The sequence below is a fragment of the Chiloscyllium plagiosum genome, unplaced genomic scaffold (assembly GCF_037043375.1).
Source record: "Chiloscyllium plagiosum isolate Xiang-an unplaced genomic scaffold, Cpla_swu_hap1 HiC_scaffold_2, whole genome shotgun sequence".
Classification (NCBI taxonomy): Eukaryota; Metazoa; Chordata; class Chondrichthyes; order Orectolobiformes; family Hemiscylliidae; genus Chiloscyllium; species Chiloscyllium plagiosum.
Window position 1 is genome coordinate 102141452 of NW_028270140.1, and position 20963 is coordinate 102162414.

General features: G+C 41.4%; 1 protein-coding gene across 15 annotated transcripts in view; it reads left to right on the forward strand.

The window, feature by feature from the left end:
• mctp1a (multiple C2 domains, transmembrane 1a) overlaps positions 1-20963 on the forward strand; it is a 643540-nt gene that overhangs the window by 177413 nt on the left and 445164 nt on the right. The window contains exon 1 of one of the 15 annotated variants that reach the window (XM_087999193.1): positions 16168-16443. The exons of the other annotated variants lie outside the window; for them this stretch is intronic. Coding sequence (XP_087855319.1) covers positions 16354-16443 — 90 coding nt within the window. The 5' untranslated portion in view covers positions 16168-16353. Of the gene's footprint in view, positions 1-16167; positions 16444-20963 lie in introns of those variants that run through there. 15 annotated transcript variants of the gene reach the window in all.

The window sequence follows — 20963 nt, forward strand, 5'->3', positions numbered from 1 at the left end:
TCCAAGACCTGATATTTTCTATCTAAAGGAAGTAGATTGGTCATTTGTCCCAGAAAACATGTCAATAGAATTTACAATCAAGTTATTGCTACTATTCCTGATGTATACTGTTTTGTACAATGGTAATGATTCAGATCTCGATGGGCTAATTGTATATGAATAAATATAAGAAAGCAAAGGTTTACCCTGTCTCACAATAGCAAAGAATTCTTAAATAGTCAAGGATTATAAACTATACGGAGTTTGATCTTAATTAAAAACTAATTAATGTTTCTTGTGCCATGACCATCTGTGTACCAAAGTTCATCCAAATATATCAATTTGTTTGAGTTTTAGAGATTGTAGTAACAAAAAAAATCTAAGAAAAAGGAGTAAAATAGTTATAAACTGTCACTTTTGTTGATGTAAAAAAATGAATGTCTTTTCTCAATTGCAACCAAGGTTTGCATGTTTTCAGTCACTTCTCTTTCTATATTGCAATTATGCAGCCCTTCCTTGAGGATTTCCCAGCTAGGTTGATGGCCTCTATTTATGAAGCTTAAAAAATAGTTTTATTAAGAGTGTCCTTTTTACTTGGGATTCTCACTAGGGATTCCTGATGAAGAGCTTATGCCTGAAACATCGACTCTCCTGCTTCATGGATGCTGCCTGACCGACTGTGTTTTTCCAGCATGACACCTTTTGATTCTTCAGGCCAATCCAGGCAAATAACCTAAAAGACTGTTTTTTTTTAAAGTGAATTCACCTCATTACTCAATGTTAATGGATCATGTAGATAATTCCAGGATCTAGATCTGCACCTTCACCAAAAACTGATCAGTTCATCTTTGGCCAAATTTTGTTGATATGTGTTTGCCAACAAACAGGGTTGCAAACAAAACCTATGCCCACAACTTTAATAAATTTGCAAATGTTCCTGTTTTCTTAGTGATTTGTTCAAACTTCATAATATTAGAGACCAGGAAATTCCTTGAGTCAGATTTCAAGTCAATTTTTTAAAAAAGTATTCCATAATGGGATGTGAAAGCCAGGGCTAAGCCAGGATTTGTTGTCGATACCTGGCTGCACTCAGTAACGAGGTAGTGATTTGCTTTCTTCAATTGCAGCTATCAGCTGATCATTCTGGAATTGAAAGGTATTCACAGTAACAGTGACTATGAAATTATCTGACTCAATGACTGAAGATATTGATGGCATTCTAAAACTATAGTCAGGAGCAAAACTGGGAGAGGGAAAAAAATATGATAGTTACCACTCAAAAAAAAAGTAATAGTAAAATTAATAGGTCGATAAAGTGTGGCGATGGAAAAAGCACAACAGGTCAGGCAGCTTCTGAGGAGCAAGAGAGTCGACGTTTCGGGCTTAACCCTAATGGCTCTAAGACCAATAGGACTCCTGGACATGATGGGTGCATCCAGGGATGTTAAGGGAAGTAGATAACAGAGGTAGTGAATGAACTGTGAGTAATCTTCCAAGAGTCCATACATTCTGGAAAAGCCACACATACTTAGAAAACTGCCAATGCAGAACTTTTCATCAAAAAATGGAGGAGACAAAAAAAAGTTATAAAGGAATTGATAGCAAATCATTATGGGATAAACAGATTTTGGTCAAAAAGATAATCAAGATTTATTGGGAAAAGGCAGGGAATCATCGGACCAGCTATGATCTCATTGAAAGGCAGGGCAGTGCCAGTTGGCCCAATGGCCCACTTCTGCTCCTAAATCCTATGGTCTTATGTCTTAACTGGCCTGATAGTGCTTGTCCTGGTTGCCCAAGTTATCAGTCAATGGCTTGACCGTGTTTCTGTATGGCATTATGTGATGCCAATCTCACACCTGCTCCTTATGCCAACTGCGTGAAATATACTACATGCCTTCAACCAAATGGTATTGTCTCAAAGTCAAAGAGACGTTTCCTCTGTCGCATCAAGGGAGACATCCTTCAATCAGAGAGTATTGCCACAGTAAATTGAAGGTAGCCTCCAATCTCAGTTCAGCATCTTGGACAGGATGAATTGGCCGTTTAGAAAAAGCCACTAAAATTTCAGCCAACAAACACACATAATCATTTATTCAACATGGTCCTGTTCGATGCCTTTCAGAGTTGTGTATGCCTGTTATTGCACATCACAACCAAACTGGATGAGTTCATAAACCTGATTTGTTCACTCTTGTGTAGCTTGGTAGAACATGGTACTCATTACAGAATCTAAGAGATTAATCTTTGATTCCTGAAAACACTAGGACAATCTACTTAGTTTGGGGACCTAAGTGTCACCAAACCACTCTTCAATTATTTTTGCAACATTTTTTGGAAGGATAGATTGCTTTTTTCTAACAATGTGCCACATGCACTGCACTGCAAATCTCGATTGATCAAAAATGTAATGAGGTTTAGAATTTTTACAGGTTTTTGAAGGATCATTTTTCAAAGAGAAACATTTTTTGTGCTTTGTGTCAGACTACTTTTAGAATCTGCAGTATGAAATATTTCATAAATTATTATTCATCATTGTTGCTCAGCAAGTACACCGACAACGCTGCATTACTCATGAATCCAAGGTTACACTACATATATCCATGCCATCCTGACATACCTTTTCATATAGCCTATGGATAAAATTAAAGAAACTTTAGTAGGCATCATCATCATCATTGGCAGGCCCTTGCAGATGGAGATGACTGTCTTCCACTCTCAGGGTGAGCCCATAGGTGGCTGTACAGACTGATGCAGTTACTGTTATACTTGGGTCAGAAGGTGGTTGCAGGAAGGGGTGGGTGGGGCATTGGTGTGACAGTACGCCCCTTTCACTGTTTTTGGACGGCCAGTATCAAGGTGCCCAATGCATTCCCAGAAGCTCCTCCTCCACTTAGGAAGGTTTTGGGCCAGTGGTTCACAGGTGTCTGTGGAAACACTGCATTCTACCAGTGAGGCCTTGTGGGTATCACTGAAGCGCTTCCTCTGTCCGCCTGGGGCTTGCCTGCTGTTTCGGAGCTGGGAGTAGAGCACCTGCTTGAGGATTCTTTAGTCAGTCATACGGACGACATGCCCAGTCCGTCGCAGCCAATCAAGGGTGATCAGTGCCCCAGTGCTGGGGATGTTGGCCTGACAGAGGATGTCATTGCTGTGTCCTTTTTCCCAGTGGATTCGCACTATCTTGCACAGGCAGCAATGATGGTATTGCTCCAATGCCTGGTGGAGCCAGTCTACATCCCAGAGCCATATATGAGGGCAGGAACTACCACAGCTCTGTAAACTATGATCTTGGTGTTGGATCTGATGTTGCTGTTTTCAAATACCTTTTTCCTCAGGCGGCTGAAGGCTGCACTAGCACACTGGAGGCGATGCTGGTTCTCTTCATCACTAACAGCTTCAGCTGACAGGACACTCCTTAGATATTGGAAGTGGTAAACATTCTCCCTGGCCTCCCTGTCGGACCTTGATGATCAAGATTTTGCTCCACAATGTTGGGTCAGGTTGGTGGAGGATATTCGCCTTATGGATGTTCAGGGTGAGACCCATCAAATAGAACATAGAGCATAGAATATTACAGCACAGTACAGGCCCTTCGGTCCTCGATGTTGCACCGACCTGTCATACCAATCTGAAGCCCATCTTACCTACACTATTCCATGTACGTCCATATGCTTGTCCAATGATGACTTAAATGTACTTAAAGTTGGCGAATCTACAACCATTGCAGGCAAAGCATTCCATACCCTTACTACTCTCTGAGTAAAGAAACCACCTCTGACATCTGTCCTATATCTATCACCCCTCAATTTAAAGCTATGGCCCCTTGTGCTCACCGTCACCATACTTGGAAAAAGGCTCTCCCTGTCCACCCTATCTAACCCTCTGATTATCTTATATGTCTCTATTAACTCACCTCTCAACCTTCTTCTCTCTAATGAAAACAGCTTCAAGTCCCTCAGCCTTTCCTTGTAAGACCTTCCCTCCATACCAGGCAACATCCGAGTAAATCTCCTCTGCACCCTTTTCAAAGCTTCCAAATCCTTCTTATAATGCGGTGACCAGAACTATACACAATACTCCAAGTGCGGCCGCACTAGAGTTTTGTACAGCTGTAGCATAACCTCACGGTTCTGGAACTCGATCCCTCTATTAATAAAAGCTAAAACACTATATGCCTTCTTAACAACCCTGTCAACCTGGGTGGCAACTTTCAAGGATCTGTGTACCTGGACACCGAGATCTCTCTGCTCATCTACACTACCAAGAATCTTACCATTAGCCCAGTACTTTGCATTCCGGTTACTCCGACCAAAGTGAATCGCCTCACACTTGTCCGCATGAAACTCCATTTGCTATCTCTCAGCCCAGCTCTGCAGCTTATCTATGTCTCTCTGTAACCTACTACATCCTTCGTCACTATCCACAACTCCACCGACCTTAGTGTCACCTGCAAATTTACTAACCCACCCTTCTCCACCCTCATCCAGGTCGTTTATAAAAATGCCGAACAGCAGTGGACCCAACACCAACCTTTGCGGTACACCACCATATGTAACAACAGTAGCGAGGCTAGTGGCTCTGAGGCACAGCGGGAAAGGGTAAAGGTAAACAGGAACTTAGTGATAGGAGACTTGATAGTTAGGGGGACAAACAGGAGATTCTATGACCAGGTTGGTCTGTGACCTCCCAGGTGCCAGGGTCCAGAATGCCTCAGATCAGCTGTAGAACTTTGTGACTATTGTTCTATTAATTTTAAAATAGTTCTGGAGAGTGACAAAACTGGTGCGCAGGTTCAAGTTCTAAATTGGGGCAAGGCAAATTTTGATGGAATTGAACCAGAACTTGCAGGGGTTGATTGAAGTAGTTTGTTTGCAGGCAAAAGAATCTCTGACAAGTGAGACGCATTTAAAAGTGAGATAGCTAGAGTTCAAGGTCTATATGCTCTTATGAGGGTGAAGGGCAAGACTGGCAGAAATAGGCAGCCCTGGATGACAACAGATATTGAGGCTTTGACCAAAAAAAAAGGAAGCGTGGCTCAAGTACAGTGAGGAAAAAATCTACTAGGATGTTGCCTGGACTCAATGGTCTGAGTTATAGGGAGAGGTTGAACAGGCTAGGACTATTTTCTTTAGTGCTTAGGAGACTTATAGCGGCGCATAAGACCATGAGAGGCATGGATAGAGTTAATTCACTCAGTCTTTTTCCCAGGGTTGGGCAATTGAGGATGAAGGGCATCAGTTTAAGTTAGAATAAAATGGAACTTGAGGGGAAACCTCTTTACGTAGAGGGTGGTCCGCATATGGAATAAGCTGCAAGTGGAAGTGGTTGAGTCAAGTACATTAACATTTGAAAGGCGTTTGGACAAATATATAGATAGGAAAGCATTAGAAGGATATGGGTCAAGTTCAGGGAAATGGTGTTAGCACAGACTGACATTTTGCTCAGCATGGACCAGTTGTGCCATTTTTATTACTCCAACATTTGTCGCTGTGCCTTCAACTGTGGAATTTCTTCCCTCAATTTCTGTTCCTCTGTGCTTGTTAAGATGATCTTACAACATCCCTCTCTGACCAAGCTAATGGTCATCTGCTTCAATGTTTGGCCCAATGTCTGATTTTGCTCAATGTGAAGCACTTCGGGATGTTTTATTCCATTGAATGGTGTTGCAAGCAGTTGTTGATTTTTATTCCACCAACATAATGAATGGCTTTACAGATTCCTACTTTTAATCCCAGTGATACAAATGGAGCTGGAGGATACCAGTTATCACAGAAGTTAATAAAAATGAAATGTTAAAAAATTTAAGATAAACAGGAATTCAGGACAGAGTTTAAAGTTGCTGAATGAATCTTACTGGGCATCTTAAACAGACAGTCAGTTGCAGCTGAACAGCGAGAATGCTTGGATTTCCATTGTACATGATGTCATGATGGTCTAGTGCAATCGTAGCATAAAACCTGAAAATGATACAGCAGCTGTTATGATATCAATTTTTCCTGTGTTAAAGTATTCATAGTTGATCCTTCCTCAATCAGTAATTACCCGTTATCACTCACAGGCCTATTAGAAGGTCTTGTGCTGAGCAGCAGCAACAAAAGCAGTGTGCTGTGGCAACAGAGCATAGAATTTTTTAGTTTATTGTTTTTGGCGTGTTAAGGGCTGAAGAAGAGATAGCAATTTAACTGACAGAGGGTTATTCATTTGTCACACTGCCAAGAAACCTGTTACTGACTGCATTAGAGAAACCACAGCGAGTTTCTAATCAACTTCCTCCTTCTGTGTGGGATATAATTTCTTTTAGCATTTAGTTACTGTCAGGACATAACCAAACAGTATCAGGATAGGTATTGAATTCCCTTAACAAATTACTAGCACTAAAATATTAATGAACTATGTGTGAAGAAACCCTTCCTTAAGCTCTACTTCCTGTTCCTGGCTCGTGGTCTTTGACACAGTGTTCGCATTTCAAGATATGAGTCAGAAGATGTATCCTGCTTCTGTTAGTCCAAACCAGTAGAAGCCAAAGTTGCAGATTTGATTCTGAGTAGATAATGAAATAACTCAACAAAGGTTGATATCCTATCACCAAGTCACCCTTTACTTACACATGCATAGTACACAACACTGACCCAGTTACCTCCAAGATGGCTCCTAGAGTGAACAGAATCTTTGACACTCCTCTTCTTTTTTTCTCCTCTTCTCTTTAAAGTGCAGAGTCCTTCACTCTACCCTGATCCAGCTTCCTCAGAGGCAGCTCTCAGAGTGAACAGAAGCTCTGACACTTCTGTTTTTTTTGTTCCTTCCCCCACATTACCGCCTAACTGCCATTGTGCTTATTTTTCCCCAGCACCCATGTTGTGTGTGTGCAGGTGTGAGACACAGTGAAAGACACAAGGTGTACCAACTTTTTATTCAATTTCCACCACCAGTAAGAAAAGAAACACCCAAGTGGCCAGTGATAAGCAGTGCCCTTCAAATTAAAGGACAATGCTGTGTGGTCAAACAGTGAAGGGGAAGGCAGGGATTAAATCAAAATAGAATTGGACAGAGAAATAATATACTCCACTCCCTGCGGTGCCCACCTCTTACTGAACAGCTCAAGGGCCACTCCCGTTCTTATATAGAGACATAGAGATGTACAGCATGGAAACAGACCCTTCGGTCCAACCTGTCCATGCCGACCAGATATCCCAACCCAATCTAGTCCCACCTGCCAGCACCCAGCCCATATCCCTCCAAATCCTTCCTATCCATATACCCATCCAAATGCCTCTTAAATGTTGCAGTTTTACCAGCCTCCACCACATCCTCTGGCAGCTCATTCCATACACGTACCACCCTCTACATGAAAAAGTTGCCCCTTAGGTCTCTTTTATATCTTTACCCTCTCACCCTAAACCTATGCCTTCTAGTTCTGGACTCCCCAATCCCAGGGAAAAGACTTTGTCTATTTATCCTATCCATGCCCCTCATAATTTTGTAAGCCTCTATAAGGTCAGTTGACCTCATTCGAATCACTACAAACATCTAATGTAATATTCATGGAATATGTCTTCATTGATGTTATTGAGCCTGTAAAACACTTCTACCAGATAGTAACAGCCATCATATTGGATTTTTAAAATTTGTTTATGGATTGTGAGCATCTGGAGCTGAAATTCCCCAAGGCCTTATTCATTGTGGCTGGTGACTTCAACCAGGCTAACCTCAAGAGGGTGCTGCCAAAACACCATCAACATATCTCCTGCCCCACGAGAGGATCTAATATCCTGGACACACTTTCCTCATTCCTGAAGAAGGGCTTATGCCCGAAACGTCGATTCTCCTGTTCCTTGGATGCTGCCTGACATGCTGCGCTTTTCCAGTAACACATTTTCAGCTCTGATCTCCAGCATCTGCAGTCCTCACTTTCTCCTTTCCTAATCTCAAGTCTACCTTGTCAAATTTTTCCTTATAAGACCACTCTTATATTGACGAGATTACCATCCTGACTTGGAAATATGTCACTGTTCCTTCATTGTCACTTAGATTAAAACCTTAAAACCATTTAGATGATAAAGTAGGTTTGTTTTTTATTCTTCCTGCAAAACTGCACATTGTGCTCTATTTCTATCAATATTGTTTTGTAACGTCCTCATGTTATCTTCACAACTTACTTTCTTATCTTTGTTTGCATTGTCAGCTAATTTGACAACCAGACCTTCCACCCCTTCAGGTAAAAACAAATGACACAGATGCTGGAAACCAGATTCTGGATCAGTGGTGCTGGAAGAGCACAGCAATTCAGGCAGCATCCGAGGACAGGCAAAATCGACGTTTCGGGCAAAAGCCCTTCATCAGGAATAAAGGCAGAGAGCCTGAAGCGTGGAGAGATAAGCTAGAGGAGGGTGGGGGTGGGGATAGAGTAGCATAGAGTACAATAGGTCAGTGGGGGAGGAGATGAAGGTGATAGGTCAGGGAGGAGAGGGTGGAATAGATAGGTGGAAAAGGAGCTGGGCAGGTCGGACAAGTCCGGACAAGCCTTCCACCCCTTCATCCAAGTCATTTATATATAAGTTGTAAACAGTGGAGATCCCAGTACCAATCCTTTTGGAGAGAAGCTGCAGAAAAGGAATGGGGTACTTGTGCAGGAAACACAGAAGTTAGCACACAGCTGCAGCAGATATTCAGGAAAGCTAACAGAATGTTGGCCCTTATTATGTTGGGTTTGCAGTATGTCTTTCTGCAACTGTACAAGGTGCTGGTGAGACCACATCTGGAGTACTAAGAGTTATTTTGGTCCCCTTATTTAAGGAAAGGTATTGTTTCATTGGAGAGAGTTCAAAGAAGGTTCACAAGGATGATTCTTGGCATGGAAGCATTGTCTTATAAGCAAAGGCAAAACAGTTTAGGCCTCTTACTCACTGGAGTTTAATAGAATGAAATCTCATTGAAACACAAGGGGCTTGACAAGGTAAATGCTGAGAGGATGTTTCTCCTTTGGGAGCATCTAGGGCCAGAGGGCATGGTCTCAGAACATAAACAGATGCCAATTTAAGACTGAGATAGGAGTTTTTTTCTCTTAAAAGGTTATGAGTCTTTGGAACTCCTTGCCGCAGAGAGCTGTGGGGACAGAGTCCTTGTGTATATTTAAGACTGAGGTAGATCGATTTTTGGAGAAAGTGAGGTCTGCAGATGCTGGAGATCAGAATTCCTGATGAAGGGCTCCAGCTCAAAACGTCGATTCTCCTGCATCTCGGATGCTGCCTGACCTGCTGTGCTTTTCCAGCAACACACTAGATTGATTTTTGGTCAGTCGGGAATCCAGGTTATGGGGAAAGGGCAGGAAAGTGGACTTAAGAAATATCAGATCAGCCATGATCCTATTGAATGGTAGAGGAGGCTACTCCAACTCCTATTCTTGTTGCATTTGTTTTTATGGCCTTAGGCCTATTCTCTGCTTCTTCTTCTATTCATGTCAATATGCAATTCCTTATGCCCTGAGTTTTTATTTTCCACCATAACCTTTGTTGTGGAATCTTATCAGCTGCATTCTGCAAATCTAAGTACTGTATCTCTGCAGTTTCCCTTTACTCATTGCACGATACATCTCAAAGAAGTTCAATAGATTGTTCAAGCATGATTTCCCTTTCATAAATCCATTTTGACTCTGCCACATTGCCTTGAACTTATCTCCATGCTCTGCTATAACTTCTTGAATAATAGCTTCTAAATTTTCCCTAAAACAGATGTTAAGATAACTGGCCTGTAATTTCCTGCTTTCTCTCTCCCTCCATTTTTAAATGATGAAGTTACATTTGCTGTGTTCCAATCTAATGGAAACATCCATGATTCAAGAGAGTTTTAGAGAATTAAAAGCAATGCATCAACTATCTCACTCATTTCCTTGGTCATTGATAAAGTAGCTGAAGATGATTGGCTCTAGGACATTACCCTGAGGAACTCTTTTAGAGATGTCCTGGAGGCAGAGATGACTGACCTTCAGTCACCAAAACCATCTTCTAATGTGCCAGGTATGACTGTGGCTGGTGGAGAGATACCCCCAATTTGTATTGACTCCAGCTAAGGCTCCTTGATTAGTCAAATATGGCCTTGCTATCGAGGGCTGTCACTCTCACCTTACATGGAACAAGTTCCCAGAATATTAATCAACCTATGAATTCATCTATTACTGCACTCTTCTTCAGACAACGAGATGCCACAGCTTTTTTCTAAAGCAGCGTGCTATGTACTTGTTCCACCTTGGACAGCTGAAAGACTTCATTAACATATGTACATTAGCCTTCCACAACAATCAGGATTTTAATGTAACCATTGCCAGCCATCTTTCCCAGAATTCAGGAAAGCAGCAAAATGGAGTTGGGAGCTGCCAACTTGAGGAGCAAAGTACCTGTTATAGCACCGGTTGTGGGCCAGGCGGTGCTGGTGTAATCCCAAGGAATTTACGGTCTCTTTTCTTTCAATTACAGCATCTCTAATCCCTGCTGCCATCTCAGATACACACTCTACCACTTCTGCCACAACCCTGATTATTAGGGACCACCCCAACGATTCCCAGTTACAGCTTTCAACTACTGTTTATTTGTCTCTGCCCAGCAGCTGACTCGGCTGTGTGTGGTGCCCCATGACAGTGCATGGTGACACCCCATATTAGTCAAGCCTCTTTATCCAAAGTGAATTGCATAATTTGCACTACTGTTAGCAACTTTGGAAAATGAGATACCTGACATGGTCCTTACAATTTGCCTGCAATGTTTTTGGTGTAAATGTATATTTTCATGGCTCAATATCAGAGAACCCAGGTATGGAGTGGTGCCAGGGGATACTGACATACGTTTCTAGCAAGAAGGAAGCCCCTTTTCATGCATGCTGGGAGCAGTATAGAGAAGGAATCGTAGAATCATAGTGGAAGTGTGGAAACAGCCAGTATGGCCCATCAAGTCCACACTGACCATCCGAAGAGCATCCCACCTATATTTATCCACTTACCCTATCCTTGTAACCTTACATTTCCCATGGCTAATCCACCTAGCCTGCACATCCCTGGATACTATGGGCAAATTAACTTGGATAATCCACCTAACCTGTACATGTTTGGACTATGAGAGGAAACTAGAGCACCCAGAGGAAATATATGCTGACGTGGGGAGAATGTGTAAACTCTACACAGACGGTTGCCCGAAGGAGGAATCAAACCCAGATCCCTGGTGTTGTGAAGCAACAGTGCTAACCATTGAGCCACCATGCCGGAAGGGAAATACTAGTCCTATTGCAATCAGGAAATGGCAGCAATTCTGCGAGAACTTTAATGATCTGACCAACTGCTGTGATTGTGTAAAAGGAACATTGATGTAGTGGACCTTATAGATAATACACACTGCTGCTTATGTGCATTAGTGAAGGTTGTGGATGTTGAAAGTGGTGGATGAGCTGCCAATTAAGCAGGTCGCTTTATTCTGGATAGTGTTAAGCTTCTTGTGTTTCATTGGAACGGCACTCATCAAGGCAAGTGGAGACTATTTCATCACTTTCCTGACTAATACCTTGCTGAAAGGCTTTGAAGAGTCAAGAGGCATCTTATTCACTGCTAAATTTCTCAGGTCTGACCTGTTCTTGTAGCACAGTATTTTTATGGCTGATGCATTTATGGTTATTATTAATGGCAACCCTCAGTATGCTGGTTGATGGGGATTTAGTGATGGCAGTCCTATTCAATATTAGGAAACTGTCATCAGACTCTATTCTTGGAGATGGCTATTACCTTGGCACTTGTATTGGTGAGTATCATACAATAGTGTTTTAGCCCAGGCCTGAATCTTTTTCTGATCTTGTAACATAGTGTCATCAAGTTTTACAGCACGGAAATAGGCTTTTTGGCCTAACTTGTCCATGCCAACCAGGTTTCTAAAACAGAACTAGTCCTATTTGCCTGCTTTTGACCCATATCCCTCTAAACTTTTCCTATCCACGTATCTGTCCAAATGTCTTTTAAATGTTGTAATTGTACCCATCTCTACCACTTTTTGTGGTAGCTTGTTCCATATATACATCATCCTCTTGTGAAAAAGATGCCTCTCCGGTCCCTTTTAAATCTTTCCCCTCTCACCTTAAACTTATGCCCTCTAGTTTTGGACTCCTCTAGTCTGGGGAAAAGACCTTGCCTATTCACTTCATCTATTCCCTTTATGATTTTATAAACCTCCATAAGTTCATCCCTTAGCCTCCTATGCTTTAGGGAAAAATGTCTCAGCTTATCCAGTCTCCCCTTCTAACTCAAACGTTCCAGTCTCTGCAACATGTTAGTATGTCTTTTTTGCGCCCTTTCAGGTTTAATAGCATCCATCCTATTGCAGAGTGACTAGAACTGTACACAGTACTCCAAATGAGGCCTTACCAATGTCTTGTATAGTTGTCACATGACGTCCCAACTTCTGAACTCAGTGCTCTGACTAATAAAGTCATGCATGCCAAATGCCACCTTCACCACCCTGAATATCTGTGATGTCATTTTCAAGGAACTTTGTACCTGAACCCCTAGGTTTCTCCATTCGACAACACTCCCCAGGGGCCCCACTATTAACTGGGTAAGTCCTACCCTGGTTTGTCTTACCAAAATGCAATACCTCACATTTGTCTGAATTAAACTACATCTTTGCCATTCCTTGGCCCACTGATCTAGTTGGCAGAGATCCCATTGTACTCTGAAATAATCTTCTTCACTGGTGCCATTCACAAACTTACTAACCGTGCTTCCTATATTTTCATCCAAATCGTTTATATAAATGATGAATAAGAGTGGATCCAGCACCAGTCCTTGTGGCACACCGCTAGTTACTGGCCTCCATTCTGAACAACCACCCTCTACCTCCTATCTTCAAGCCAATTTTGTATCCAATTGGCGAGCTCTTCCTGGATTCCATGTCATCTAACCTCACTAACCAATTTACCAAACCAAACCTTGTTGAAGACATTGCTAACGCATATGTAGACAACTTTTACCATGCTGCCTTAATCTGCCTTCTTGATCACCTCTACAAAATACCCAAAACAACATGTGAGCTTTTGTACCTAAAAAGTTACGATTGAAACTGAACACTGGCCCACCCTCACATTCAGCTCTGGATATTATTTACACAATCATGTCCTCCTTTTCCTGTTATTTTTCTTTTATTACAAATATTAACATTTAATGCATTACACAGTTTCTCAATGCAGCAGCTGGATAAGCATCAGCACACCTGCATTGTACAAGATAATCTGGCGTAGAACAGAATGTACATAGAACAATACCTTCGATGTTGTGCCGACTTTTTATCCTACTCTAAGATCAATCTAACATATGTAACCTTCAGTTTACTATTAGCCATGTGCATATCCATGAGTCGCTTAAATGTCCCTAATGTATCTGATTCTACTACCTACTATTGCTGGCAGTGCATTCCATGCACCCACCACCCTCTGTGTAAAGAACCAACCTCTGATATCTCCCCTAAACCTTCCTCCAGTCACCTTAAAATTATGCCCCCTCATGACAGCCATATCCGCCCTGGGAAAAAGTCTCTGGCTATCCACTCTATCTATGCCTCTCATCATCTTGAACCCCTCTATCAAGTCACCTCTCATCCTTCTTCGCTCCAATGAGAAAAGTCCTAGATCCCTCAGCCTTTCTCCAGTCCTGGCAGCATCCTAGTAAATCTCATCTGTATCCTCTCTAAAGCTTCCACATCCATCGTATAATGAGGCAACCAGAACTTAATAGAATATTCTAAGTGCGGTCCAACCAGGACTTTATAGAGCTGCAGCTCTTAAATTCAATTCCCCTGCTAATATAAGTCAACACACCATATGCCTTCTTAACAACCCTATCAACTTGGATGGCAACTTTGAGGGATCTATGGCAAGATTTGCAAGGCAGTCATCTGTAAAGTTTTGCATACCAGTTCTCCTTCTGATTGACAGAGGGATGGTGTTGAAGGAAGATAGAGGCTAAATGATAATTGGACATCTCTCCCTCTTACCCTGGACTGAACTCTCTCCTGTACTCATTCTGTATGGTAACTGAGTAGTGATTAACATTGCCGTTCCTCTGCTACTGTTTGCTTTTTCCTCTCTTTCCCCATCCCATATTCCAGTTCTGTCAGAATTTCCTCACAGTAATAGACATAGTCGTGAACCCTGCAGAGAATGTTGTGTCTCTCAATTTCATCCTTAAAATGTGCAAGATCTGTAATTCACATTCACTTAACTTTTCAATGGTGACTTAAAGAGCTCCACTTCCAATGAAAGTATATTCCTCCTTAAATAAGTAGAACAAAATACACAATGGTCTTGGTTCAGTCTCGACAGTCTCCTGTATGGTTTTAGTAAGACTTCCCTACTTTTATACTGCAATCCATTTTTGTCTTCCAAATTACTTGCTGTACCTTAATGTTAACCTGTTGTGATTCATGTATAAGGGCACCTAAATACCTTTCTACCATTTAAATAATATGCTGCTTTATATTCTGTCTGACAAATTTGATAATCTCACAATATTGCACAGTAAATGATCTATATCACTTTGCAGACTCATTGTATCTTCCACATATTCCATCAATATTCTACCATCAACAGCAGATTTATCATTCTCTTCATCCAAATCATAGAGCTGTAGAGTCATACAGCACAGAAACAGACCCTTCGGTCTAACTCGTCCACGCCGACCATATATCGTGACCCAATCTCATTTGCCAGCATTTGCCCCATAACTCTTTAAACCCTTCCTGTTTATGTACATTTTCAGATGCCTTTTAAATATTGTAATTATTGCATCACTTCCTCTGGCAGCTTGTTCCATCCACGTGCCACCCTCTGCATGAAACATTTATCCCTCCGGTCCTTTTTAAATCTTTCCAATCTCATCTAAAACATATGCCCTCCAGCTTTGTATTTCTCCACCCTAGGAAAATCTCTTAATGGTACTCATACAGATTCCATGCAGGCACTAGATTACACCATCTCCTCCCACTTGGTCAGCCTGGGACAAAATGACATTATTGCCATGGGAATGTTGTAGGTGGTGTCCCTGCTTCACCATCACACCCTCAATTAATGTCTAAGCTGCTGCTAGGAGAGGAACTTGCAGAAGTCACCAATGGAGGTCAATAACGAGACAGGTTATCAATACAGTTTAGTTTTGAGATAATTTAATAACTTAACAAAGAAAATGCTCACATGCAAAACAATTATTATTCCATAAACAAAAATAGAAATTGCTGGAAAAGCTCAGCAGGTCTAGCAGCATCTGTGCAGAGAAATCAGAGTTAACGTTTTGGGTCGAGTGACCCTACCTCAGAACCTGACCTGAAACATTAACTCTGATTTCCGTCCACAAATGCAGCCAGACCTGCTGAGCTTTTCCAGCAATTTCTATGTTTGTTTCTGATTTACAGCATTCACAGCTCTTTCAGATTTTAATTATTATTCTATTCCTGGACTGAAGCAATACAGGATTCCAGAAACAACCTTCTGGTAAACATAGAGGGCAGTGATGAGTTTGTGAGTATCTTGAGCAAAGGTAATGAATCCCAACATTCCTCGTTCGATGAGAGTTTGTGTTCAGATACGTGGCAGATGTAGAAGATTTCTGTGACTCATATTTGCATATGAAAACTATGTGCTGAAATGATCCAAACTCACTCTAAGGATCAAAGGTCTTGCCCATGAGCTTTCACATTAGTGATTTTAAAAGTTTTAACTGGAACCTACCTCAGTGCTTGATATATAGTCTACATATTAAGGCATTCTTGGGGTTAATTTTCTTTGAGCTTTATGATTCAATTTCATAGAAACCCTACAGTGCAGAAGCCATTTGGCCCATGGAGTCCACGCTGACCCTCCAAAGAGCCAGACTCGTTCCCCCTCCCCCACCCCCCCACCAACCCTGCGTTTCATGTGGCTGATTCACCTAATCTACAAATCCCTACGGACTATGGACAATTTATATGCACATTTTTGGACTGTGTGAGGAAACTGGAATATCTAGAGGAAACCCACACAGACACGAGGAGAACATGCGGGCTCCACACGGACAGTTGCCAAAGGGAGGAAATGAACCTCCATCCCTTTGTGCTGCAATGCAGCGTTGCTAACCACCGAACCACCATGCTGCTCATAATTTGTCAAGAGATAAAACAAAAACAGCGCATGAAAAAACCAAGCAGGTCATATAGCTTTCAGGAAGTGAAGTTTAAAGTATAACAACATTGTGTACTGAAAAAAAGAAGTCTTGTGGGTTCCAAGTATTCTATTAAGCATTGATCACCCTTCCTGTGTCATCTTCCCGTGTTGTGTGTGAACACTGTTCAGTCTCCACAGTTTTAATGAGTGACTGCGATGAAGATGTATTTGAAGACACAAAACGTCTTAGAAAACGAGGACTGTTCGGAACTTGAACAACAAATTTCACACTTTGATGGTTTTGAGGTGCGTATCTTAAAGTATATTTTTAAGTCGGCACTTTTTGCTTGACTATTTTTTATACTCATTCTTAGGACGTGAGAATCAACAATAAGGTCAGAGTTGTTTGTCATTCCGAATTGCCTTTGAATCTCAACAGTCCATGTGGTGTAACTACACCCTAAGTACTGTTGGGAGGGAGTCAGAAGATTTTGATCAGCAACTGTAAAACAACAGCAATGTTGTTCCATTCAGTATAATGTGTGACCTGGAGGGGAACTTGAAGGTGGTATTTTTCCAAAGGCCCACTGCCTTTGTCTTTGCATGTAGGAGAAGTTATGATTTTGAAAAGTGTTTTCACAGGAGCCTTGGTGAGTTGCTGCATTCTATCTTTTAGATGGTACACATTGCTACTACTGTATGTTGGTGGTGGAGAGAGGAAATATTGAACATAATGTATGAGGTCGTGATCAAAGGGACTGCTTTGTTTTGGATGCTGTCTTCCTGTATGTTGTTGGAGCCGCACTCATTCAGACAATTGAAGAATATTCCATCCCACAGCTGACTTGTGTTTAGTAAATAGTGGACAGTGGGCAGAATTAGGAGGTGAGGTACCTACTGCAGAATTCACAGCTCTTGTAGTCATGTGTCTGGTCAGTTCAATCTCTGAAGAGAAAATGAGGTCTGCAGATGCTGGAGATCAGAGATGGAAATGTGTTGCTGGAGAAGCGCAGCAGGTCAGGCAGCATCTAGGGAACAGGAGAATCGACGTTTCGGGCATTAGCCCTTCTTCAGGATTCCTCATTCCTGAAGAAGGGCTAATGCCCGAAACGTCGATTCTCCTGTTCCCTAGATGTTGCCTGACCTGCTGCGCTTCTCCAGCAACACATTTCCATCTCAGTTCAATCTCTGGTCAATCACAACCTTAGGATGTTGACAGAGAAAGTTCCAGCAATAATATTGCCATTGAATCTCAAGTGGAGATGATTAGATTCATTCTTACTGGCCAGTGCTTGGCACTTATGTGATGCTAATGTACTTATCATCCTAATCCTAAATGTTGTCCAGGTCTTGCTACATGTGGGCATGCATTGCTTTAATACCTGAATGGTATTGAATATTTATTTAATCAGGAGGAAACATCCCTAATTCTGACCTTCGTTGGAGGAAAGGTTATTAAAAAACTGAAGCAAATGAAAAATGTTGAAATTGCTTTGTGGTGCAATTAATTTTGAAATAAAACTTTGCATAGACATTAAATTCCAGTTAGAAGCAAAATATTGCAAATGTGGAAAATCTGTTACAAAACAGGAAATAATTCATCTCAGTGAGTTTTTAAAAATTAATGAATGGAGTGATGGACTTTTTAATAATCCATCGTTAGTTACCCTTTGGATTTAGATTGAGGCTTGAATTTTATTGTTACGTATAATCGAGTACAGTGTGCAATTTCACTGGTCATGGCACTATCTTAGGTATCAAGTACTTAGGTACAGAAAACTTAGGTACAAAGCAGTAAATGAAACAAAGTTAAAAAAGTTAAGCATTACCTTCGTACATTAGGTAGAAAAATAAACAAATAAGGTAATAATTAACATTAAAGTCCTTCTTAATATAAACTAGAAAAATAAAGGAATAAAGTTAAACGTTCAACAGTCTTTGAGTCCTCTGCTTAGTTTGCTCTCCAGGAGACCTCAGTTGCCTGGTCTTGAAGCCCGCTGTAGATACTGGGGGGAGGGGGGGGGAAATCTCCTCACCACGCATTCTTCCCACATTGGGCCGTGATGTCTTTACTGCTGCTGCTGAAGCAGCTGCCACCTCCCCACTCTCCTCGTGCTGTCTCTGGAAAATGCCTGAACAGGACCCACTCGCATGTCAAGATACTGCCACATTGGCCGAGCGACTGGCCCGATACACTGCCACAGGCCGCTGAAAGACTATCACAGGTCGAGCTGAGCCAATAGGATGCCTGCCTGGTTCTGCGCTGAAGCTGGGAATGAAGAAAAGAAGACCAAAAAAAAACACCAAGAGAGAAAAAAAAGTAAAAGAAAAGAGAAAAAAGCAAGAAAGAAATAGATGGAGCGGATGAGCTCTGGTTGAAGTGTCCCACTGTGCCCTACTCACCCTCCTTATTTGTGGCTTTAGATGGTGGACAGGCTTTGGAAAATCAGGAATTGACTTACTCAGCATTTATGTGGATAGTCAAGTTCAGTTTCTAATTAATGGTAATCCCCAGAATGTTGTTAGTGGTGGATTCAGTGATGATAATTCAATCACTTTACACAACAGTTTCTTTCTTTAATGAAGGTGACATCAGTTTTTTTTTCTGTAATACCTGCATAAAGTTAACATTTTGTGCATTTAGAGTCATGCATTCTAAATGTCTCTCTGCTTCAAAGTGCATTTAGTCTGAACATATATGGTGCTTCTTCTTTTTCTATTTGTACCCAGCACTCTCCCCGCTTTACCACCTTTTCTTCCTTTCTATTTCTATATACAAGTCTCCATCCACTTGCCAATTTAGTTTAAACCTTCTACAAGCTCATACGCCCAGTCCTGTTGAGATGCCTCTCATCATTTTTGAAGAGGTGTCTCTTGTCCTAAAACTGGTCCCAATGCCTAAACTCTGCTGTACTTCCCCCTGCATTTTTGTTTAAACTATGCATTGATTCATCTGATCTTCTTTTTCCTACTCATATTTATGCATGAGAAAAATAGTAATCCAGAGATTACTATTTTAGGGCAGCACAGTGGCTCAATAGTTAGCACTACTGCCTAACAGTGTCAGGGACCTGGGTTTGATTCCAACATTGGGTGACTGTCTGTGTGGAGTTTGCACATTCTCCCCGTATCTGCGTGGATTTGCACTGGTTTCCTCCCACAATCCAGAGATGTGCAGATTAGGTGAATTGGCCATGCTGAATTGCCCATGGTGTTCAGGGATGTGTAGGTTAGGTGCATTAGTCAGGGGTAAATATAGGGCAGGGAATGTGTCTGGGTGGGTTATTCTTTTGAAGGGCAGTATGGACTTGTTGGACTGAAGAGCCTGTTTCCACGCTGTAGGGGTTCTAATTCTAAAAAAAAAACTATCTTAGAAGTGTTCTATCTTAACTTTATCACCAACTCCTGAAAGTCTTACCATAAAGTTGTAAATGAGTGTAAGGTTTAATACTTAAGTGTGATATAAGCATCATCCACTGTGATTACACCATTTGGATTTTTGGATAGAACAGATTAGGATCTCAAAGGGGTGAGACCTAAGATCTGGTCCTCTGCAAAGAATCTGTAACAATGTTGACTATATCAAAGTAAGCTGTAACAAATTGTTCAAATGTAATAACCTGTATCTTGTTGATGACAAGAGATTTTCCCAACTACATTAGACCAAATACACCCAGTACTTCCCTCCACTTAAAAATCATGGTGGCAGCAACCTTCATTGTGACTAGCACTTCATATGGTGCAGTGAGCTGGTATGCCCAGACAACACATAGAATCTCAATACCTGTCTTCTCCACTTACTAACACTAACATTCAGCATCACTCTGGCTCAGTTCTTTCCCCAATGCAACATTTGCAATGTCTCTGAATTGCCCTTTTCTCTGTTACAATGGAGGCAACACACCAGGATGGACTCACAATGAAGGTTATAGAAACAAGTGTCAGTGCCCCTAACAATGGAATCACTATAATGGATGCATTGCTGCCATGTTGTTACCACCTGTAGAACTCTTTATTCAGGCTTTGGAGTGCACTGTTTCAAGGCATTGTCAATCCTAGGAGTCTGCAATACAGAGTTCAGTTTTTTCATTGGCATATACCCTGAAGACTGCTGTACTTCCTCCCTCTTTCTGATGGCAATCCATCTGCAGTCTTGAATTCTTACTGTCTGTGGGATGACTTCTGAAAGTATGATCCTGGAAACTCACAGTTAGTCTGTTGCTCTGCAACTACCCCTCAAATGCAGAAACTCTCAGCTGAAGCTCAAATTGTTGGGGACAGTTCCGAGACACATGGCCCCATTAGCCACGTAGAGTGTCCTGAAGTTCATACACGGCATGGGAATTATAAGGAACTCAGGTTCTCATCCATGATTGAAAATAATCTATTCAATATTTTCAATTCTAATTAGTATTTTGCTTAAGGCCTTAAAATTATTTTAATGTCTCAACACCTCAGCTCTTAGATTCATCGTGTCCCATCAATTCCTCTCCATTTAAACTACAACTTTTGAAAAAACACAGATTAGAATACTTTTCTTCGCTCACCAGATTTCTCGAGTTTAATATTCTGGATAAGCAGAACTCTGTAGCACTGAACTTCTTGAAATCCTATTACATTTATACGTACAAAAATTTCAAAAACATGAGTAAGGTCCTGTTGGTGGTACTTGTTAGACTAACGACTCTCCTAATTAAGTAACTGGGCCTAAATAAATGTTTCTGGAAAGCAAACAACTTGATCACCAAAAAATTGTGAAAGAAACAAGTTCAGATTTGGTTCAAGCTAAATGCTAAATACAAAACTTAATTAAATTTTAGAAAGAG